Source organism: Melanerpes formicivorus, unplaced genomic scaffold (genome assembly GCF_026170545.1).
Source record: "Melanerpes formicivorus ecotype bairdi unplaced genomic scaffold, bMelFor1.0.p_v2 SCAF_123, whole genome shotgun sequence".
Lineage (NCBI taxonomy): Eukaryota > Metazoa > Chordata > Aves > Piciformes > Picidae > Melanerpes > Melanerpes formicivorus.
Window position 1 is genome coordinate 309,623 of NW_027142475.1, and position 16,871 is coordinate 326,493.

The window sequence follows — 16,871 nt, forward strand, 5'->3', positions numbered from 1 at the left end:
GCACACGTATGTGCAGAGCCCACGGTCAGTGCAGGCCACACATTCAGAACAAACACAACAGCTAAAGGAGCAAATCCTGCATGGTAAGGAGCCCAGAACTCTTCAACTTGCATCATTAAGCACCCGAAGCTGTCCACAAAAGCTCAGAAGCTCAACTCACCATCATTGCCCATGGAAGACAGTATCTTCTCCCGCTCCTCCCACGGTAAGGCACTCAGAGTGGGCATATCATCAGGGAACACCGCGCGCTTGCGGCCCAGCGCCACCGCGGCTCTCCTGCAGACGTGTTTGATCCGCGGCCCACGCACCGACGTCTCTGACGAATCGCTCTCTTGTCCCTGTGGCTCAGAACAGGAGAATAGAAAGGATTCCTGAGACAGGCAACAAAGCCAGGCTGGGAAAACACCTACTGGAAGCTTCTGGACAACCTAAATCCTCAGGTTGCACTTTGTTAGAATGGAGATAAAAATGAGGCCTTTCAACCTTCTAAGTTATTCCAAGAGAGGATAAACTCTACAGAAGAGGAGGTTCCACTCACTTGGAATCACAAGGAAAGTTTCTACCTGCTACTGGAAATGACCCCAGCTCACGAAGCTGCCTTACCAAGGCACTGGCAGCACAAACATTACTTGACTGGAGCTAGACTAATACCCGGTGCCAAGTGACCCAGCAGAAGCCAGAGTAAATCAGGTTGGCTGAGAGCTTTGCAGTGGCTGGCCCTAAGGTGAGGGGTTTGGTTTACTGAGGTGCTAAAGGAGCTGCAGCACTTTAGTGCAATTTTCCATGTTTTCATCAGAAGATTCTGAAACATTTCCTACTAGCAGGGCTCCCCAAACAGATAATTGTGAGGGCCTGGGCTGCTTCTGTACCAGGGCAGACACACAGCAGCATGCAGGTCTCCACTTCAGAGACAGCATCCTGGGAGTGCTCTCTATAAAACTGGAGCTACTGATCTTCAACACCAGTGCCATTAGGGCAACTTTACATGGCAAGGAGCTTGCTGGAGCTGTGCTTTCAGGAGTGCTATTGCTCCGGATGGGTCATTTGGCTTAGATTTATTCAGAGAAAGCTACTAAGCAGCACCATGGTGCTGATCCCTGGCAATGCAGCTTCCTCTCAGCTCTTGCCCAGGGTGCCTCGGTTTGGGACTGTTTGCCAACTGCTGCACCAGCAGCTGCTCAGCTCAGGGTGTTAATTCTTCACGGTCAGGGCGTGAAAGCGACTGGTGCCTTTCAGCTGAGGTTCAAAGCAAAAACACAGTGTGGAGAAAGGAGTACCTGTGCTTTGGGCTGATCTGCCTGCTTGAGGGACTTGCTCTTTTCGATCTTGTACAGCTGGGCTTTTGCCTTTTTCAGGAGGCTGGCCACCCTCTTGTCAGTCATTGGCAGTTTGTCTGCTTGAGCCAGCATGGAGCTGATGGAGGAAGCGGAATGTTTAACGGTGCTTGATGAAGGAGCAGCAAGACGCACAGCTTTCTCCTTCTCCAAAGCTGGCACGGTGGGGCTCAGGTCCAGATCTGATTTGTCCAGCCCCCCTCTACCTTTCTTGGAGGTTTTGGTTTTGACGGCTGCTGCCTCCACCAGAGCAGCAGAGGAGGCATCTGCCGCGGGATCTGCTGCGGTGGACTTCTTGCGCCCAGCGGGTTTTTTGGCAGATGATGAGGCTGCAATGTCTTCACTGACAACTTTTTCTTTGGGTATTTTACTTGCAGGAAACAACGCAGAGCTGCTCTGAACTTCTGACCCCTTCTTCTTTTTCTCTTTCCTCGACTCCCGCTTGTTCTCCTTTTCTCTTTCCCTGTCTTTCTCTCTGCTCTTGTCCTTTTCCAAGCTTTTATCAGCTTCTTTGTCTTTGGAGACCTCCTCTGCTGCCTTGTCCTTGTTTCGGCCTTTCTCTGTCTGGGGGCTTGACGTGAACCAGGGGAAGAGAGGAGCAGGGCTGCCAGATGAGAACAGCTCTGCTGGAGCACTTGTCTGCTTCCTTGGTCGCTGGCTTCTCTCTGCAGATTCCCCAGACTGTGTTAGGGAATGGGAAGGAAAAGTAAAAGTTGAATTTAAGGCACTAGTGGCAAGAGAACTAACAGAAATGCTTGTTAATGAGGAGGAGACGGAGGACTGCGGGGTGAGAGCTGTCAGGTCAGAGGTACTGAGCCTCCCGCTTCTTGTCCTCATGGAGTGCGAAGGAGATCTGGGCTCTGATCGGATGGGACTAAACACTTTCCTCTTCCGCCGCCGAGAGGAGGCACCCGTGGCAGAGGTCCCCGTTGTGCTGCGACCGACCGACGAGGGTAGGGTCACAGACTCATAGATCCTGGAGTGGGCCTCGCTTGGCGTGAAGCGGGGCGCTCGCAGCAGGGGACTTCTTTTGTGCATATCAAACCTTGTGCCAGAGTGCAGAGAAAAGAGGCGTGCCGGGGCCGTGGCACCAGGCGTCGAGAAGCCGGACGCAAAGCCCACGTCCTCCGGTGTCAGTGGTGGGGGCCGGAAGTTGTCGAAGATCGGTTTGCGAATGAGACCCTCTTTGGCATACTTGGCTGAGGAGAAGTACTGAGGCTCCGAGCGGGAATGCTTCAGCGAGGTCCATCGGAACGTCGGCTCTCGCAGGATTGACTTGCGCTTCTCTTGCATGGGCGCAGTAGAAGTGGGAAGAAAGGGTGAGGCCAGCGGGATGGTGGGGGGCATCAGCCACGGGGTGTGGTCTGAGATGCTGGAAGCAGGCTGTAGCGGTGGCGGGGGAGTGAGCAAAGGCGGAGGAGGAGAGGAGGAGGATGGCTGCTGTGGCACGCTGGGTAAAGCCGACAGCTTTTTCACAGTCCTCTGGCCAAAGCTTCTTTCTGTTATTGAAAACCTTCTGTTCCTCCTGTCACCATTATCGTTCTCAGGGGACTGGGAAACAGGCAGTGGTGTGTGAACCTCGGGGGTATTGCTGCGCTCCTCAGAAAGCGTTTGCATCTCCTCGGAAGCCTGGGAGTCTGTGGAAGTGTCCACGCTAGGGCTGCTGGACCGTGAGGAGTCTGAAGACATCTGGGATGAATGCTGAGAAGCAGCACTGGACTTCTCACTGGAGCCACAGGAGGTGGCACTGAACCTGCTGTTGGGGGTGGACTCCAGCCGGGATATTTTGATGGGAGGGTCGTAGTCCTCGTCCTCAATGAACCGCTTAGGTGTTTTGATAATGCGCGAGGAGATGGCGCTCACCACTGGCATGATGAACTGCCGGATGTTCTTCAGCTGGGTTCTCCCCTTCCTGCCCTGCAGTTTAGCTGCTTCCTTCTCAATCTTTTTCTGTGCCCCCTTCTTAGCCCTCTGCAAGAGCTGCTTCGCGATTGTGGCATCTGTCCTCTTGGTGGAAGGGATGATCCTGACAGGCTTGATCCTACGTGGGCTCTGCCTGACAGCAGCCTTCTCCTCTTTGGTGAGAGGGGGTGTGCCATCCTTCTCCTTGCGAATCCTTTGGGGCTTCTCCAGCTGCGAGTTCATGACCACGGGCGAGGATGTCTTCAGGCGTTCAGAGGATGGTGGCCTGCCTCTCCGGCGCACGATCTGGACACCCTTCCTCCCAAGCTGGAGTTTTGCCCCAGGCTTAAATTTGGATTTCAGTGGGGAGAGCTTACTAGTTCTTAACTTCTTGATTTTAGTTGCTTGCTGAAATGTAGTGGATGGCGACCTTTTGATTTTTTTCAGACACTCTTTCTCTTCATTACTGCCCTTCTGGATGTCCGACGTATCCTTCACTGGCGATAGTTTGAACTTGACACTCGTAAGTGTTGGAGGTCTCCCTCGCCTTTTTTCCCCACTCTTTGACTCCTTCTTCTTTACTTTTTCCATGGATGTGGTTTCAGACTTGCTTGAAGGGGAGCACACTGAAGAAGAGTCTGACAGTACAGCTGAACTTCGGTCAGAGCTGCTCCGAGGCCTCCCGCGAGGTTTCCGTGGGCTAGATTTAACTGGAGATGGAAGGAGAGAATGCAAAGCACACATTAAACTCCGAGTCTTGGATCAGCACTACCCAGGTCACGCTGCCCATAGAAGCTGCCAAGACATTCCAGTTAATCAACAACTAAAGGCCCAGTTTTATTATTCCAGATAGAGAGCACCTTTCCAGCAAACCTCTTCTTCCTCACACAATAGGAAGCAGACCGTGTTTTTCAAATGTGACCTTGCCTTGGCACAACAACTGTGCAACAGCACAAAACTATCCACCCAGCCTGGAAAAGGAACAATGAATCTCAAAGGCATGTGCCACCTCTCCCACACATTCAAAAATTACTTCTTTCTTTAAGCAGATCAAAACTATTTGAAAGGAAAATAAGAAAAAGAAATCCTTCTTTAGTACCATCCACCTGCACCCTCAGAGACAGGTTTGAAGGTGAGAAAACCTATGTGCACAGGCTGACACAAGGTTTACCAGAACATCTGGTTCTAGCTTTGAAACACAGCAAGCACTGGGCATTGGAGTCACCAGCAGGTGTGCAAGCCTCAATGACTCACCTCTTTCATTTCAAGGCACCAGAGCAGGATCCTCACCCAGCTCTGACAAGGAGCCCCATTCTTCACTTGGCACCCCATCAGCAGGTGTCCTGAAGCAGGATGCTGGCAAGGCCAAGCTGAGTGCCACATGCCATGAGCAGGGCAAATCCCAGTTTCATTAGGACAGCTCTTATTCAAAGTTTCCTTGCTCCATACCACAACAGACATGAGTCCAAGCCTACCTGAGTCACATCCAAGGGCTAGGGTAGTTTTTATGGTAGACCAGATGTGATAGAACAAACAGGAGACACACAGCAAAACCATCACAGAGGACATCACAAAGTCAACATTCTGTCTGCAATTTGAACCTACCTGTGGGGGACCTGGTGGGACTTTGTACTTTGACTTCTTCATCTGAACCGAAACCTAGAAACTGCTCATCCTGCAACAAGAAGGATCAAAATGTGAGGCTGTGGACATCAACATTCAAACCAGCTTCACCACAAGCAAAGCATGAAAGGACTCCAGTGGGTCCTCCATCCCCATGTAACTCAGTGGTGTTTATTCTTCTCAGAAGCACTTGTGTAGGTACACCACAGAGAGCTGTCCTTTACAGACTCATGGGTAAACAAAGAACCATGTGTGCCGGCTGCTCACCCAACCAGAGCTCACAGGATCTTACTCAAACTGCCCCACAGACACACTCCAGAAAAAGAAGCATTTCCTAGTTCACATGCAGACTAACTCCTCCAAAAGCCTCTCTGGATGACCAGAAGCATCTGAGGTCTGTAACTCTGCCAAAAGATCCTGGAGCTCCAGCAAGACTTTGAGGCTCACTCTAGCCCCTTTCCAACAGCTTCTCTGAGAGAGGGTGAAGAAAACTCTCAGCTACTTGAACTACAGTTTAAAGAAATTAAACCCCATGCACTGAGACCCACACCTGCGTCCACAGAGAGGTGGTGATGGGATAAGAAGCAGCAAGGCTTAAAGCAAACTTTATTTCTGAAGAATCTCTGCTTGTTTCTGCTTGCTGAGCCCCAGCACTGAAGAACTCGAGTGCAATCCAAGCAGAAGGCCACTCCACTTCTCCACACATAATGCTGCGGCGAGTCAAACACCAGACACACACACTTAGGCTGCAGCTTGTAATTGCTATAAGCAATTAATTATCTGTATGTGCTGGAAAAGGGAACAGTCCTGCCCTTCGCCTCACTCGCTCTTCACAGCTGCAGCACTGATGCCAAGAAAACCCAACAAAGCAGCAGCAAAGCAGTAAAACAGTGCCCAGGAGCATTGCTCCTACGCAAGAAGCCCCCGAGGCCTTTGCTGAAGGGAAGTTCCCTGCTTCTCAACCATAACCTTACAGCTGCGGCCTAGGAGCTGGCTCGCGGCACCATAGGTCAATGGCCATCACTGCTCCCTGTGCACGCAGGCTGGCCGCAGGGCGTGTGCCCACAGCAAGGTGTGTGCCCAGGGAGAGGGTCCTGGACACTGCCTGAATCAGAGGCCACTAACAGTAACATGTTCTGGCTGCAATGGTCTAAGCACCAAGAATGCAGGCTGAAGAGTAACTCCCCACCTATTAACAGCTGGGTTTAGAAACACAAATGGGGCAGCTTGCCCCACGCCATTTCTTCTTTGGTAGCCCACCAAAAACTGAGACCTGCAGCATTTTCAGACACCCTATCATGTGCACGTGGCCTGTGATTAGTACTGGGACAGTCCAAATAATGCTGATTTGTGTGTGCATGAGCCCATCTTCCCCAGGGAGACAGAGCTTGCCACTGCAGGCAGAAGACTCTTAAGGCCCAGTCTGGTGAAGAAGATGGCAATGATTTCTTCCCATGGAACAACTCATTTCAGAGTCTCCCAGCCCTAATCACACAGCTCCATGGTGCTACCTCCAAATCCACCACACTACAACCTGAGGAGCACAGCCCACAAACACAGCATTTTCAGGGAGAATAAGGGATGTAAAGACTCCTTTATAAGAAGAATAAGAGAGCCTTCCCCTAAGAAGTTTGTTCAGAACTTGCCTTAGATTTAAGTGAGCTCCGTTACCTTGATTCTCCGATGGGATGCATAGATTCTGGCAGTGGCCTGATATCCTGTGAATGAGTGACCAGAAGCATCTACAGTCAGAGGGCTCCCTCTACAACACCATCCCCGTGGGTACAAGTAGCACAAGCAAAGCATCCTTCATGCTTCTTTGGAGACATTCACAAGTGCACTGCTGACCTCAGTGTGGTCTCTCTCACTACCTTCTTGGGCAGCCTTGTAACTGGTCAGAGAAGATCAGTAGGCAGTTGCCTGGCTGACCCATCCAGCAGGCCATTGTATGGCTCAGCGCCGTTCTGAGGCAAATCCAGCAGGAAAAGCCTCCTTCCCAATTTTCAGAAGTGACTACAGCACGACAGATGGAGAGTGATTAAAAACCATAATGGTTTTCAACATGACCTCATTTACCAGAGAAAGAATAAAGCAACACAGAAAAGGTCACTTGGGATTATAAATACAAGGATGAGGGGAGGCTTGCCTCGTGTGAGACGCGGAGCCCAACTCTGCGTGTCTGAAGTGCAGAGCTTCCACGTGCACCTCCTGCTCAAACACCACACCACCTCCGCTGGTCTGAACCTCACGGCTGTGAGCAGATGAGGAAAGGCATTTCCTGAAGCAACTCAGCTACAACAAGAACAGAAAAGCTGCAAGGAAATTTCTACTACAACATTCCTGAGCAAAATCACTTTTCAAAGAATTTCTGACTAAAGCTCTTGGAGGGAAATCTACCTCCATAGGAGAAACTGTCCTGAAGGTACTGACTGATCTTCTGACCTCTGAGGAGTAACAGCAGAACCTGTACCACTACTGAGCAGCCTGCTCTCCATCGAGATGTTGGGGGGGGTGGCCTAGACAACCTTTAAAGGTCCCTTCCAACCCAACCTATTCTGCGATTCCATGGCTCCATGAAGTCTGGAGGAACTGTCACCAAAGCTGCTGGAAGCATGGAACCAGTGATGTGGCTTGTTCCACCCAGCTCTTGAAAAGCTTTCTGTAATTTTACAACAGTCACCTGAACAATGCTTTACTCTTCTCCTGCACATCATCTTGGTTGGGGGCCCAAGCAGACCACACCTCATCGTTTTGGAGAAAGAAAAGCTATTGTTAGCAGCTCATTCACAAGCCTGCTTAGTAACTGTGGCACAATACCTAACAGACTCAGCTCAGCAGCCACCCTTGGAGGCTGGCACTAGGTAACCCCGAGACAAATGCTTGTGCCAGGAGCAAAGTCGTGAGGGAATTCAGAGAGATGAATCCCCAGACAATCGCTTGTGATGCACCAGGGCTTCCTGAGATGTCCCAGCTCAGCTGAGGAGCCACTCATCCCTTCACTCTCTAATGAGACAAGAGAGTGGGAGTGGCACACAGACTTCGATGGGGCTTTGCCTCATAGCAGCATCCATCTACCTGCACAGTGTGCCCCGAGAGCATCCAATGCCTCTTGGCTGGGTCACTGCCACACAACAACCCCAAACCACAACAAGGGGAAGATGCAACTGCACTGTCAAGGCAATCAGACAGGGATGATGACTCCTGATGTCAGAGCTGCAGGAGCAAGCTGTTCTTCACGGGGTGACAGGCAGGGCACACACATTCTGGCAGCACTGCTGAGCACACATCTCAGTCTTGCCAGCCTGCTAGGCAGGAAAGAGGATTCTCCAGCACTTGGAGGCAGTGGCACAGCTATCTCTGGCTATCAGGCCAAACTGCAAGCACTGGAACAACTTACAGCAGCAGCCCACCAACAAACACAACCAGTCCCTGCTTCCCACCAAGTCCCACTTCCATTCTGGGTAAGAAACCCCCATTTGCAACTTCCACTCTGAAAAAAGCCAGCTGCTTTTTAGAGTACCTGAAACAGTCTTACCCTGGTCACAAGAGGCTTTCAATACCCCTCCCAAGGAAGAGAGACAGCCAAATACTACTTAGAAAGATTTTGGTTGCAGGTGATGAAAGAAAAGCACAAGCAAAGCCTCCTGGACCACATCTAAGAGACAACTGGCCACATGTCACTTCTAGCAAGTGAAACCTCTCCCCTCCCCAGTTTCATGATGGAAGTTTCAAAAGCAATGCTTCAGCTGGACTTGGGACAACTGAGGAAAGTAAAGAATTCTACAGCTTGTTGTTAAATAGAGGAGGATGTAAATAATAAAGATGTCCAAGGCACCACAGCAGCAGACTACAAGCATCAGCCACTCCTGCACACGACTGTGCTCTACAGCTGCTGTAGCAATGCATTACAGAAACCTTTAGCAGTGGTCAGCTCATCTTTTGCTCCTAAAGGAACAGGCACCACCTGGCAAAGCACAGCAGCTCTGCTTTGCAGTTGGGCTTAGGGGGAGCAGCTCACTCTGCTACACGGATTTTGTAGTGTCCCTTCAGCTCACGGTCTAAGTTCATTCACAAGATTGAAATGAAGAGACTGACCACCATCAACTACAATGCTCTTGGTGAAAACCAAGGTCACCAACCCCAACAGCCACCAATGCTGGAGAGGGACAGAAAACAGAGCACATAACTGGAACCCAAAGGAAACACCTCCCTGCCACACTTTCACTTCACAGAGGACAGCCAGGCCCTTTTCCCACTTTGCTCTCTGGTCTGGTCAGCAAGCTCTGGCACACAGCTGGGAAACCCACGGCGAGAATGTCCCCTTGCACTCATGGGCAGGAGAAAAGTGCCCGTGCATGCCACCTGCCTCACTGCTGGGAGCCATCAGCACCTTCTGCAGCACTCCACAGCTTGGGGGGGGAAACAGTTCTACATGCCTGGTGCAAGAGGCTGAGAAGCAAACAACCTGCCACTGAAACCAGCTTCTCCGGGGAACTCCAACCCCCTTTCAGCTTCACCAAACCTCCCCTCTGAGGGTTCTGGGTAGCAGTGACCAAAGTGCAGAAACAGGGAGCACCAGGACACTTCAAACCAGCACTTTTGTCTTCACACTTGTGACAACAAGCACCCAAGGAGACACAAGCCCTCTGTCTCCTGGGCTGTCACCACACGTCCCCATGTGCTTCAGGCTTTACATCCAGACCTGCCAGCAGCTACCCCCTGTGCCCGTGCAGTCATCACAGCATCAGTGACAGGCTCTGCATCTCCGCCTCCCAGAGCAAACACCCCAGCAGCTGTACACAGCACCAGGGCAGCTGGGAGGCAGACAGGATTTTAGTGCCCGTGGAGGGAAGAAACTGTGCTCCCAGCTCAGGCGTGACCCCGGCGGCAGCGTGGAAGCCACTCCCTCCGCGCAGCACATGGACCTGGGAGGCTTTCAAAACAAGCCAGCCCTGGCTGCATACCCAGCATCTGCCGGTGCAAAGCCCCCACACAGCTACAGCAGCGCTTCCAGAGACACCAGCAGCACCAAGCTGAGGCAGGTTTATGGGGTAAGCTGTCAATGTGCTCTCCAGCAGCTCTCATGTCCCAAAGCTTTCACTAGCCGCCAGAGACAGGAGGGCTCTGAACTGACAGCACTAGCAGGTATTTACCAGCTACATGCTCACGCCCAAAGCTCAGGTAGTGAGCCAGGAAAACACAAGCAAGCTCCCTTGATTACCAAGCTGGAAGGAGAACACATGCTACAAATGCCATTTTCTTCCACCAGATGTAGCTTTAATGTGCAAAAAGCAGTCCCCCCCAACTCTTGCAGTGCCAAAGTCAAGTCTCCTAGAGTAGCTCCCTGAAAGTAAGCTGGTTTCAAGAGAACTCAGCAAAACAGTGAGCTGCAGAAGAGTCAAGGAATCCCACAAATCCACCAGACACCTGGGGAGTCTGCAGTGGCCCCCCAGATCCACATGCTTTTGGATGAGAGATAGTCAGATCTGTACCACAGAACAGCCATGGAAACAAGGAAAAGACCAAGCACAATCTTTGCTCTGGATTTCTACTTTTTTTGTTACATCCAATCTTGATGGCAATGCACCACTTCAACAGGTACACAAACACTACAATGCAGCATGCCACCAACAGGTCAAAAACGCAAGCACCAGAGCAGAAGTCACACAAAACAAGGTGACACAGCTGCTTCTCCTCGTCACAGTGGGCTCCTCAGCTCCCAGCGACAGCTTGGCTGTTTATCCCTAATGCAGAACACCAGCCCGTCTGAAGCTTCTGGCTGACCTGGGCCAGGGAAGACTCACACCCTTGCGGAGGGGAGCGGTACAAACACAAGGCAGGTATTCCAAGGGTGTGGTGAGCCCCAGCAGGCACAGGTCGTCTGGAAGCCCCCTTCTAGAAGAACATTTCCACGCAAAGCGGGTACCACATGGGCACCAGAACATCACTGTTTCAACACCAACACACAGCTGCCCTCTCCTCCAGAGACCACAAGCAAGCCACTGCTCAGGAGCACTGGATCCTTCAAAGCAAAACCACTTTGGTTCTTGAGGATCACCCAAGAAAAGCATCTGACCACATCTGGGTGCTTTGGAGCACCTGCTCTGCATGCAAGCCTGAGAACACAGTGCATGCTGCAGTCTCAGAGGGAAGGAACCCAGTGCGTGCCCCTCCCCTGCTCACAGAGCTGGACCTACAGCCAGCCAGCACCAAGAGCTTTTACCACTGCTTCCCACTCAGTGTCATCTATGGACTGAAGTTGTTAGTGTTACACAATGCACTGGCTTGGAAGGGACCTCTAGAGGTCATCTAGTCCAACTTCCCTGATCTGTCAGGTAGCAGCTACATTGAAAAGCAATTTAAGTAGTGGTCAAGATCCAAGAGAGCCTAACTTCATCAGCTGCTAGCACCAAGAACCTCTTCAGGCTACAAAAGGCCAAACTCACCAAGGTCTTTCAAAGACACTTCAGAAGTTTTTTTGAAATGCAAAAACTTACTTTAAGACAATTTGAACTGTGAAACCAAACCAACCAATCCAACGTCACCTTAGGAGAAAAGAAAAGCAGTAGAGCAACACAGATGTTGTCCCCTTCTGAAACTCTCCAGAGCTGTGCACAATGTGGTCAGGGTGGTTGCCCAGATCCGTCATTTCTGCCACCCAACCAGCACTCCCCAGTCATTAGGGGAGGGCAGGACAGGCCCATTCCTCTGACCCTGGTCTGCTGCAAGAGTAGAGGGGTGCTAGGGGCAGTCTGGGTCAAGCCCAGCCTGCTGCAATGGTGAGGTCAGGAGCGTTTCATGGTCAGCCCTTTCCTCCCTGTGTGCATGGCACCTGACAGGAAACAGCAGCACCAAGAAAGCTGGGCTTGAACCAGTGTTTGAATAAACTCTTGACACCAACGGCGACAGGATGGCAAAGCAACCACTCTTTAAAGGGGGGAAATACAAAGACTGGCTCAGTCGCTCTGCAGCTGACACCCTGCCTGCAGAGAGGCGACAAAACCAGCGCGCCGCTCCTGCTGCGGGGACCTGGGGATGCTCCTGCTGGGGCAAGGACGCCGCTAACAACCGATGCCAGGGCCGGGGGCAGGCAGCGCCGCGGCTCCCAGGGAGTAACACCCCCCCACCATGCCTTCCCCGATCTGTCAAGAGGTGGGCTGCTGTCAGACTCCCGCGCTGGCCACCACAGAAAGGCTTCAAAAATAGGAACAGAGGCAGGGAAAAGAGCAACTCAAAAAAAAAGAAAAGGAAAAAAACCCCACAGACACACACGCAAAACCCAACCAAACAAAAAACCATCAAAAAACAAGAGGCCTCTGGCGCTCTGGGCGCCGAAGCATCGTGCTCGTCCCGGGGTGCAGCCGGGGGCCCGGGCTCCCGCTCGCCCGGCGCGCTGGGCCCCCCTCTCCCGACGAAGGACGCGCTACCCTGCGGAGCATCCTCCTCAGCGGGGAGGAACGAGAGCCAGGCCCCGCTTCGCCCCCACCCGCCGCGGGGAGGAGAGCTGCCGCCGCCGCCCCCCGGCCACATCCTACCTCCCGGTGGCGGGGAGCGCGGGAGAGGAGCAGCGGGAGGCGGATGATAATGGAGGCGGTGGGGAGGCCACCCCAGCGGCGAGCCGCATGGACGGGAAGGGAGCGGGCAGCGCGGGGGCGGAGGACGACCGGCAGCCCCCTGCGCCGGGCTCCCCGCGCCGCCTCTCCGCCCCGCGGCCCGGCGCGCCCTTTGTGCGGGGAGCGGCGACGCGGGCCCCGCGGGCGCGGGAGGTGTGTCCGGGCTGGGCTGTGCGGGCAGGGGGTGTGCCGCCCGCCGGGGCGGAGCGGGGATGCTGCGGGCCGGGGCCGGCGGGACCCGCGGGCCGCGCCCGCCCGCCCTCCGCGCCGTCACCGCCGCCGCCGCCGCCGCGCCGTTCCTCTACCCCGCCCCCCCCACCCCCCCTCGGCCGCCCCTCCTCACCTCTCCGCTGCCCGCCTCGGCGCCGCAGGCCGCGCGGAACCGCCGCAGGTTGATGCCGATGGCAGCCGAGACCTGGAGCGCCGCATCGAAGCCGGGTCCCACCCCGGCCGCGGGGCCCCCGGAGCCGCCGGAGCCCGGCGCTGCCCCGCCTCCCCCGCTTCCCGCCGCCCCGCCGGAGCACGGGCCGCCGCGCTCCCCCTCGCCCGCCTGCCCCGGCGCCGGCGGCTCACCGGCCCGCAGGCTCCGCACGGCCGGCACCCGCAGCCGGGACCCCCCCCACCCCGCGGCGGCCCCAGCCGCCGCTGCCGGGCCGGGCAGGGAAGCGCCACCGACCGCTGTGCGCCATCTTTACTGTGAGGCGACGAGCCAGAGAGCGGGGCCGGGCCGCACCCCGCGCCCTGGATAGCGCTTCGCCGGCCCGCAGCGGTACTGCATAACGGCGGTCGGTATCCAGGTTGCGGGGCCCCGCCAGACCGCCGCCCGGGCGCCTGGGTATGCCATAAGCTGCGGGTGCAAGCCCGGCATAACGCTGGGTGCTATGCAGGGCTCCGGGCCCGAAGCCCAGCGCGGCCCCCCGTCCTGGATACCGCAGCCTCCCGCTGCCGCGGCCCCTCATAGCGCGGAGGGCCATGCAGGCACGGGGCACCTCGCGGCCGGGCCCCAGAACATGGCTGCCACATAACCAGTCCGCTGCAGCCAGCATAAGCGGGCGGCAATGCCGAGCGAGAGCGCGAGCCTCCGGCTCCCAGGACCGGGCACAGGGCAGGGACCGGTGCGCCGGTCCCGTCCGTAGCGCAGGGCCGTACGCGGCCGCCGCTGGGCGCTGTCCCGGTTGCGGTATGAGATGCGGGCGCGCGGTAACCGGCGGCGCGCAGCTGGGGTCTGGCGTCCCGGGCCCGCCTGACGACCGGGCCCCTCAGTCCCTGACAGCCGCCCGAGCCCCCTCAGGGACTCCCTGCTCTCCCCGTCCGCGACCTCCCGGCTCCTGGGGCGGCGCGGAGCTGAGGGCCTGCCCGGGACACCGGTGTCGCTCCCGGGGGTTAGGAAGCAGCCGCCCGGGCAGGCGCGAAGCGGGGAGGTGGTGTCAGGCCTCCCCCTCCGCGCTCCCGGCCTCCGCCTCCCCTCGCCCCGCTTGCCTGCTGCGCCCGGTCAGCGTCCCACCGGTGCCATCTCCAGGAAGAATACAATGGCGATGGCACCGAGCCCCCGATCCCGCTGCTCCCCGGGGTCACGCCGTGGGCTCCTCTCCATCTCACACAGCACAACCAGGACAGGGTTAACGTCCAGCAAGTGCCCGCCGCAGACACTCACAACGGGCGCCAACCCCCCGGCCTGGGAAACGTGAGGTCCCTGTGCCTTTTAAAGCTGAAGAGAGACAGTGACAGGGGAGGAGGAGAAGGCTGTTTGCCCCTTACCTAAGCAACCAACTCGTTATCTGTGATGTTAAGGACAGAAAGGCTGCTGGAGCCCATTGGATGTGCAGATGCCACTTCAGTTTACCTCACACCTGCTGTGCTGCCAGGGCTCTGCTGTGGGAGCAGGGCTAGGGTGGCTCCTCAGGAGGATTTGCAGGGTGGAAAATTAAAATCAGATAGTTTCTGTCTTTCTAGTGAGTGTGAGTGAATGTTCTTTTACACTCAAATTTGACACCATCCTCCCAGTGGAGCAAGTCTGACAGGCCCTGAGCCTGGCACTGATGTGTGAGCTGCACCACAGTGCCCACCTGTCAGGGCCATCAGTGTCTGCCCCAAGACTGTCCCTACAGGTAGCAGCAGTTGCAGGGACAGGCAGGCCCTTGGGCAGGAGCAGGCTGCTGTGCTCTCTTGGACCCAGAAACGTTCTGCTATCAAGGTCCTGCTTTAAGCTGCATGTGTGACCTCTCTGCCTGTCCCGTTACAAACTGTGAGGCTGCTTACTGGGACCTACCTGCTGGGCCATGGGTCTGGGAAGAGGGGAGCAAAGAGCTCCCAGGCAGTTTTTGAGGTCACTGTTTCTCCTTGCCAAGCAAGCAGGTGTTTTCCTGCGGTCCTGGTTACATTGGCCAGACCCTTGTGAGAAAGCATCATCTCCTCAGAGGGGAGTGAGGATTCACAAAGACCTTGGCAGCAAAGAAAGCAACAGGAGCACCCATTAAGTCCCAGGAACAGAAGAGGTGTTCCAGGGCTGCTGCTGTCTGGCTGTGCTGGGCAGAAACCCTGATCTGGCTGGCCATGTGGGTAGAAGTGACCACAGGAGGCCATGTGGGCAGGGTCTGCCACTGCTCCTGTTGCACTCACCTGCAGAAGCTGGTGAGTTTGTCTGGCCTGAGTTTCTCCATCTGTTGTGTGAAGGTGCCTGTGACCCACTGCAACCTGCAGCTGCTGGGTCATGAACCCTTCTTTTTAACAAAAAAATATCACTGCCACTGAAAACCTCCCAGTCACCGAACATGAAGCACGTGAGCTCACCTTTGCTACCTGCTGGGAATCCTTCTCGCTGGGATGAGCTGCTGAGGTCATCTCTGGCTGTTCTGCAGCTGCCCCAGATGTGTGGATCAGTCAGGGCTGTGGGTTGACCAAACACAAGGCCCAGGGGAACAGCTGATACGACAGCAGTACCAACAAGAAGCCCTGCTGACTGAGAACCATCTTCCAAGACAATAAAACCAATTCAACCCTACCCAAAGGACTGCACTGCTCCTTCCACAGACCATTCCTGAGCTCATGCTGGAGTGCAGGCTCATTAGCTCTAGCTGTGCACCTCTAGAAGCTGGCTGGCAGTCAGCAGGCTGGTGGAAACCCAGACTGCCCACAGGTCCAGCTGCTGGGGAGCTGGGAGGGCATGCATGGCAAAGCTCTGCTTACCTGCACAGGCTTCTGCTCACTGAGCTGCACCCCAAACCAGCAGAGCCTCAGGGCAGAGCTCTGTGTACCTCATGGCACAGCCACAGCAGCCAGCCCCGGATGGTGCAGTTCCTTTGGTTCTCACCAGCTGGCGTGAAACATATCCAGGAACCACGGGAAGCGTTTGTGCTGTGTGAACCCTCTCGACCCTCGCCTCCCACTGCAGCTGAGGCAGGAACGAGCCCTGGTGTGGTAGCGACCAGCAGAACCTAGGCCAGGAACAGGCTCTCGCCCCACCCGCCACAAAAGACCATGACATCTCGACACCAGTTCCTAGCTTTATTGTCACAGACCCCGGTACAGACTCAGAACCACGGCACCGAGGACGGTGGGAGGAGTTTTCAGACGTTGTACCCGATCAGGCCGCCCTTGCCTATGATCTCCCCGATGTAGAACCACATCATCACCTCCGTGGCCACCAAGCCGTTCCTCAGCGCGTCCTGAAAGGGCAAAAAGGCACCAGCGAGGTCACCGCTGCGCGCGGGGCACGCCGAGCGCTCCGCCGCTTCACGAGGCGGCAGCTCGCGGTGGGAAACAGCCGCCCCGCGCCCTCCCTCCCTGCCGCCCCGCGCCCGCCCTGCCGCCCCGCGCCCTCCCTCCCTGCCGCCCCGCGCCCGCCCTGCCGCCCCGCGCCCGCCCTGCCGCCCCGCGCCCGCCCTGCCGCCGCCCGCCGTTACCCGCACGGTGAGCTGCGCCAGCCGGCCGCTCTGGAAGCTCCTGACCAGCGCCTTCATGCTGTCGATGGCCCGCGGGATCTCGGCGGGAGTCGGTGGGGCCAGCTCCACCTTAGCATAATACCAGAACGTGGCCAGGCGCGGCCTCGCGTACGCCACGGCAGCTGCCGGGAGAAGGAAGGGTTGGCGTTTTCCACCGCGCCCGTCCCTCCCGCCGCGCCCCAGTGGGCCCCGTTCCCCAGTGCTCACCGCCGAGCAGCTGCGGCGCCTGGGTGGTGATGCGCTGCACCAGCTTCTGCGCCATGGCTGCTGCCGGGCCGGCCACCAATGTCACCGCGACCCGCCGCCGCGAGGCCCCCGCGAGGCCCCCCCCGCGCCGGGGCTGCCCAGCGCCGCCCGCTCCCCAGCGCCGCTCCCGCCAGGCGCTGCTACGGGCAGCCCGCAACCAGGACCCCGCGACACGTGCATGGGGCGGGGCCCCGGACCGCGGCCCCGGACCG

General features: G+C 56.3%; 2 protein-coding genes across 2 annotated transcripts in view; both read right to left on the reverse strand.

Annotated features, from left to right (window-relative positions):
- Positions 1 to 13,167, reverse strand: part of KMT2A (lysine methyltransferase 2A) — a 41,786-nt gene extending 28,619 nt beyond the window's left edge. The window contains 5 exon segments of the mRNA XM_068167828.1: positions 161 to 338; positions 1,278 to 3,946; positions 4,842 to 4,911; positions 12,816 to 13,091; positions 13,093 to 13,167. Coding sequence (XP_068023929.1) covers positions 161 to 338; positions 1,278 to 3,946; positions 4,842 to 4,911; positions 12,816 to 13,091; positions 13,093 to 13,161 — 3,262 coding nt within the window. The 5' untranslated portion in view covers positions 13,162 to 13,167.
- A 2,790-nt stretch (positions 13,168 to 15,957) lies between these two features.
- Positions 15,958 to 16,730, reverse strand: ATP5MG (ATP synthase membrane subunit g). The gene is made up of 3 exons (XM_068167750.1): positions 16,621 to 16,730; positions 16,375 to 16,535; positions 15,958 to 16,137 (listed from the first exon to the last, which is right to left on the reverse strand). Exons 1-3 carry the CDS (start codon positions 16,673 to 16,675, stop codon positions 16,039 to 16,041), a joined length of 315 nt encoding a protein of 104 aa, XP_068023851.1. The 5' UTR covers positions 16,676 to 16,730; the 3' UTR covers positions 15,958 to 16,038.
- Positions 16,731 to 16,871: the final 141 nt, after the last annotated feature.

Excerpts from the sequence above, each read along its gene's own strand:
- ATP5MG (XM_068167750.1), bottom strand. The coding sequence starts at position 16,675 with ATGGCGCAGAAGCTGGTGCAGCGCATCACCACCCAGGCGCCGCAGCTG. Across the intron at positions 16,536-16,620 it reads GGCGCCGCAGCTGCTCGGCG|CTGCCGTGGCGTACGCGAGG; the intron begins GTGAGCACTGGG and ends TTCTCCCGGCAG. Across the intron at positions 16,138-16,374 it reads TGGCGCAGCTCACCGTGCGG|GACGCGCTGAGGAACGGCTT; the intron begins GTAACGGCGGGC and ends TTGCCCTTTCAG.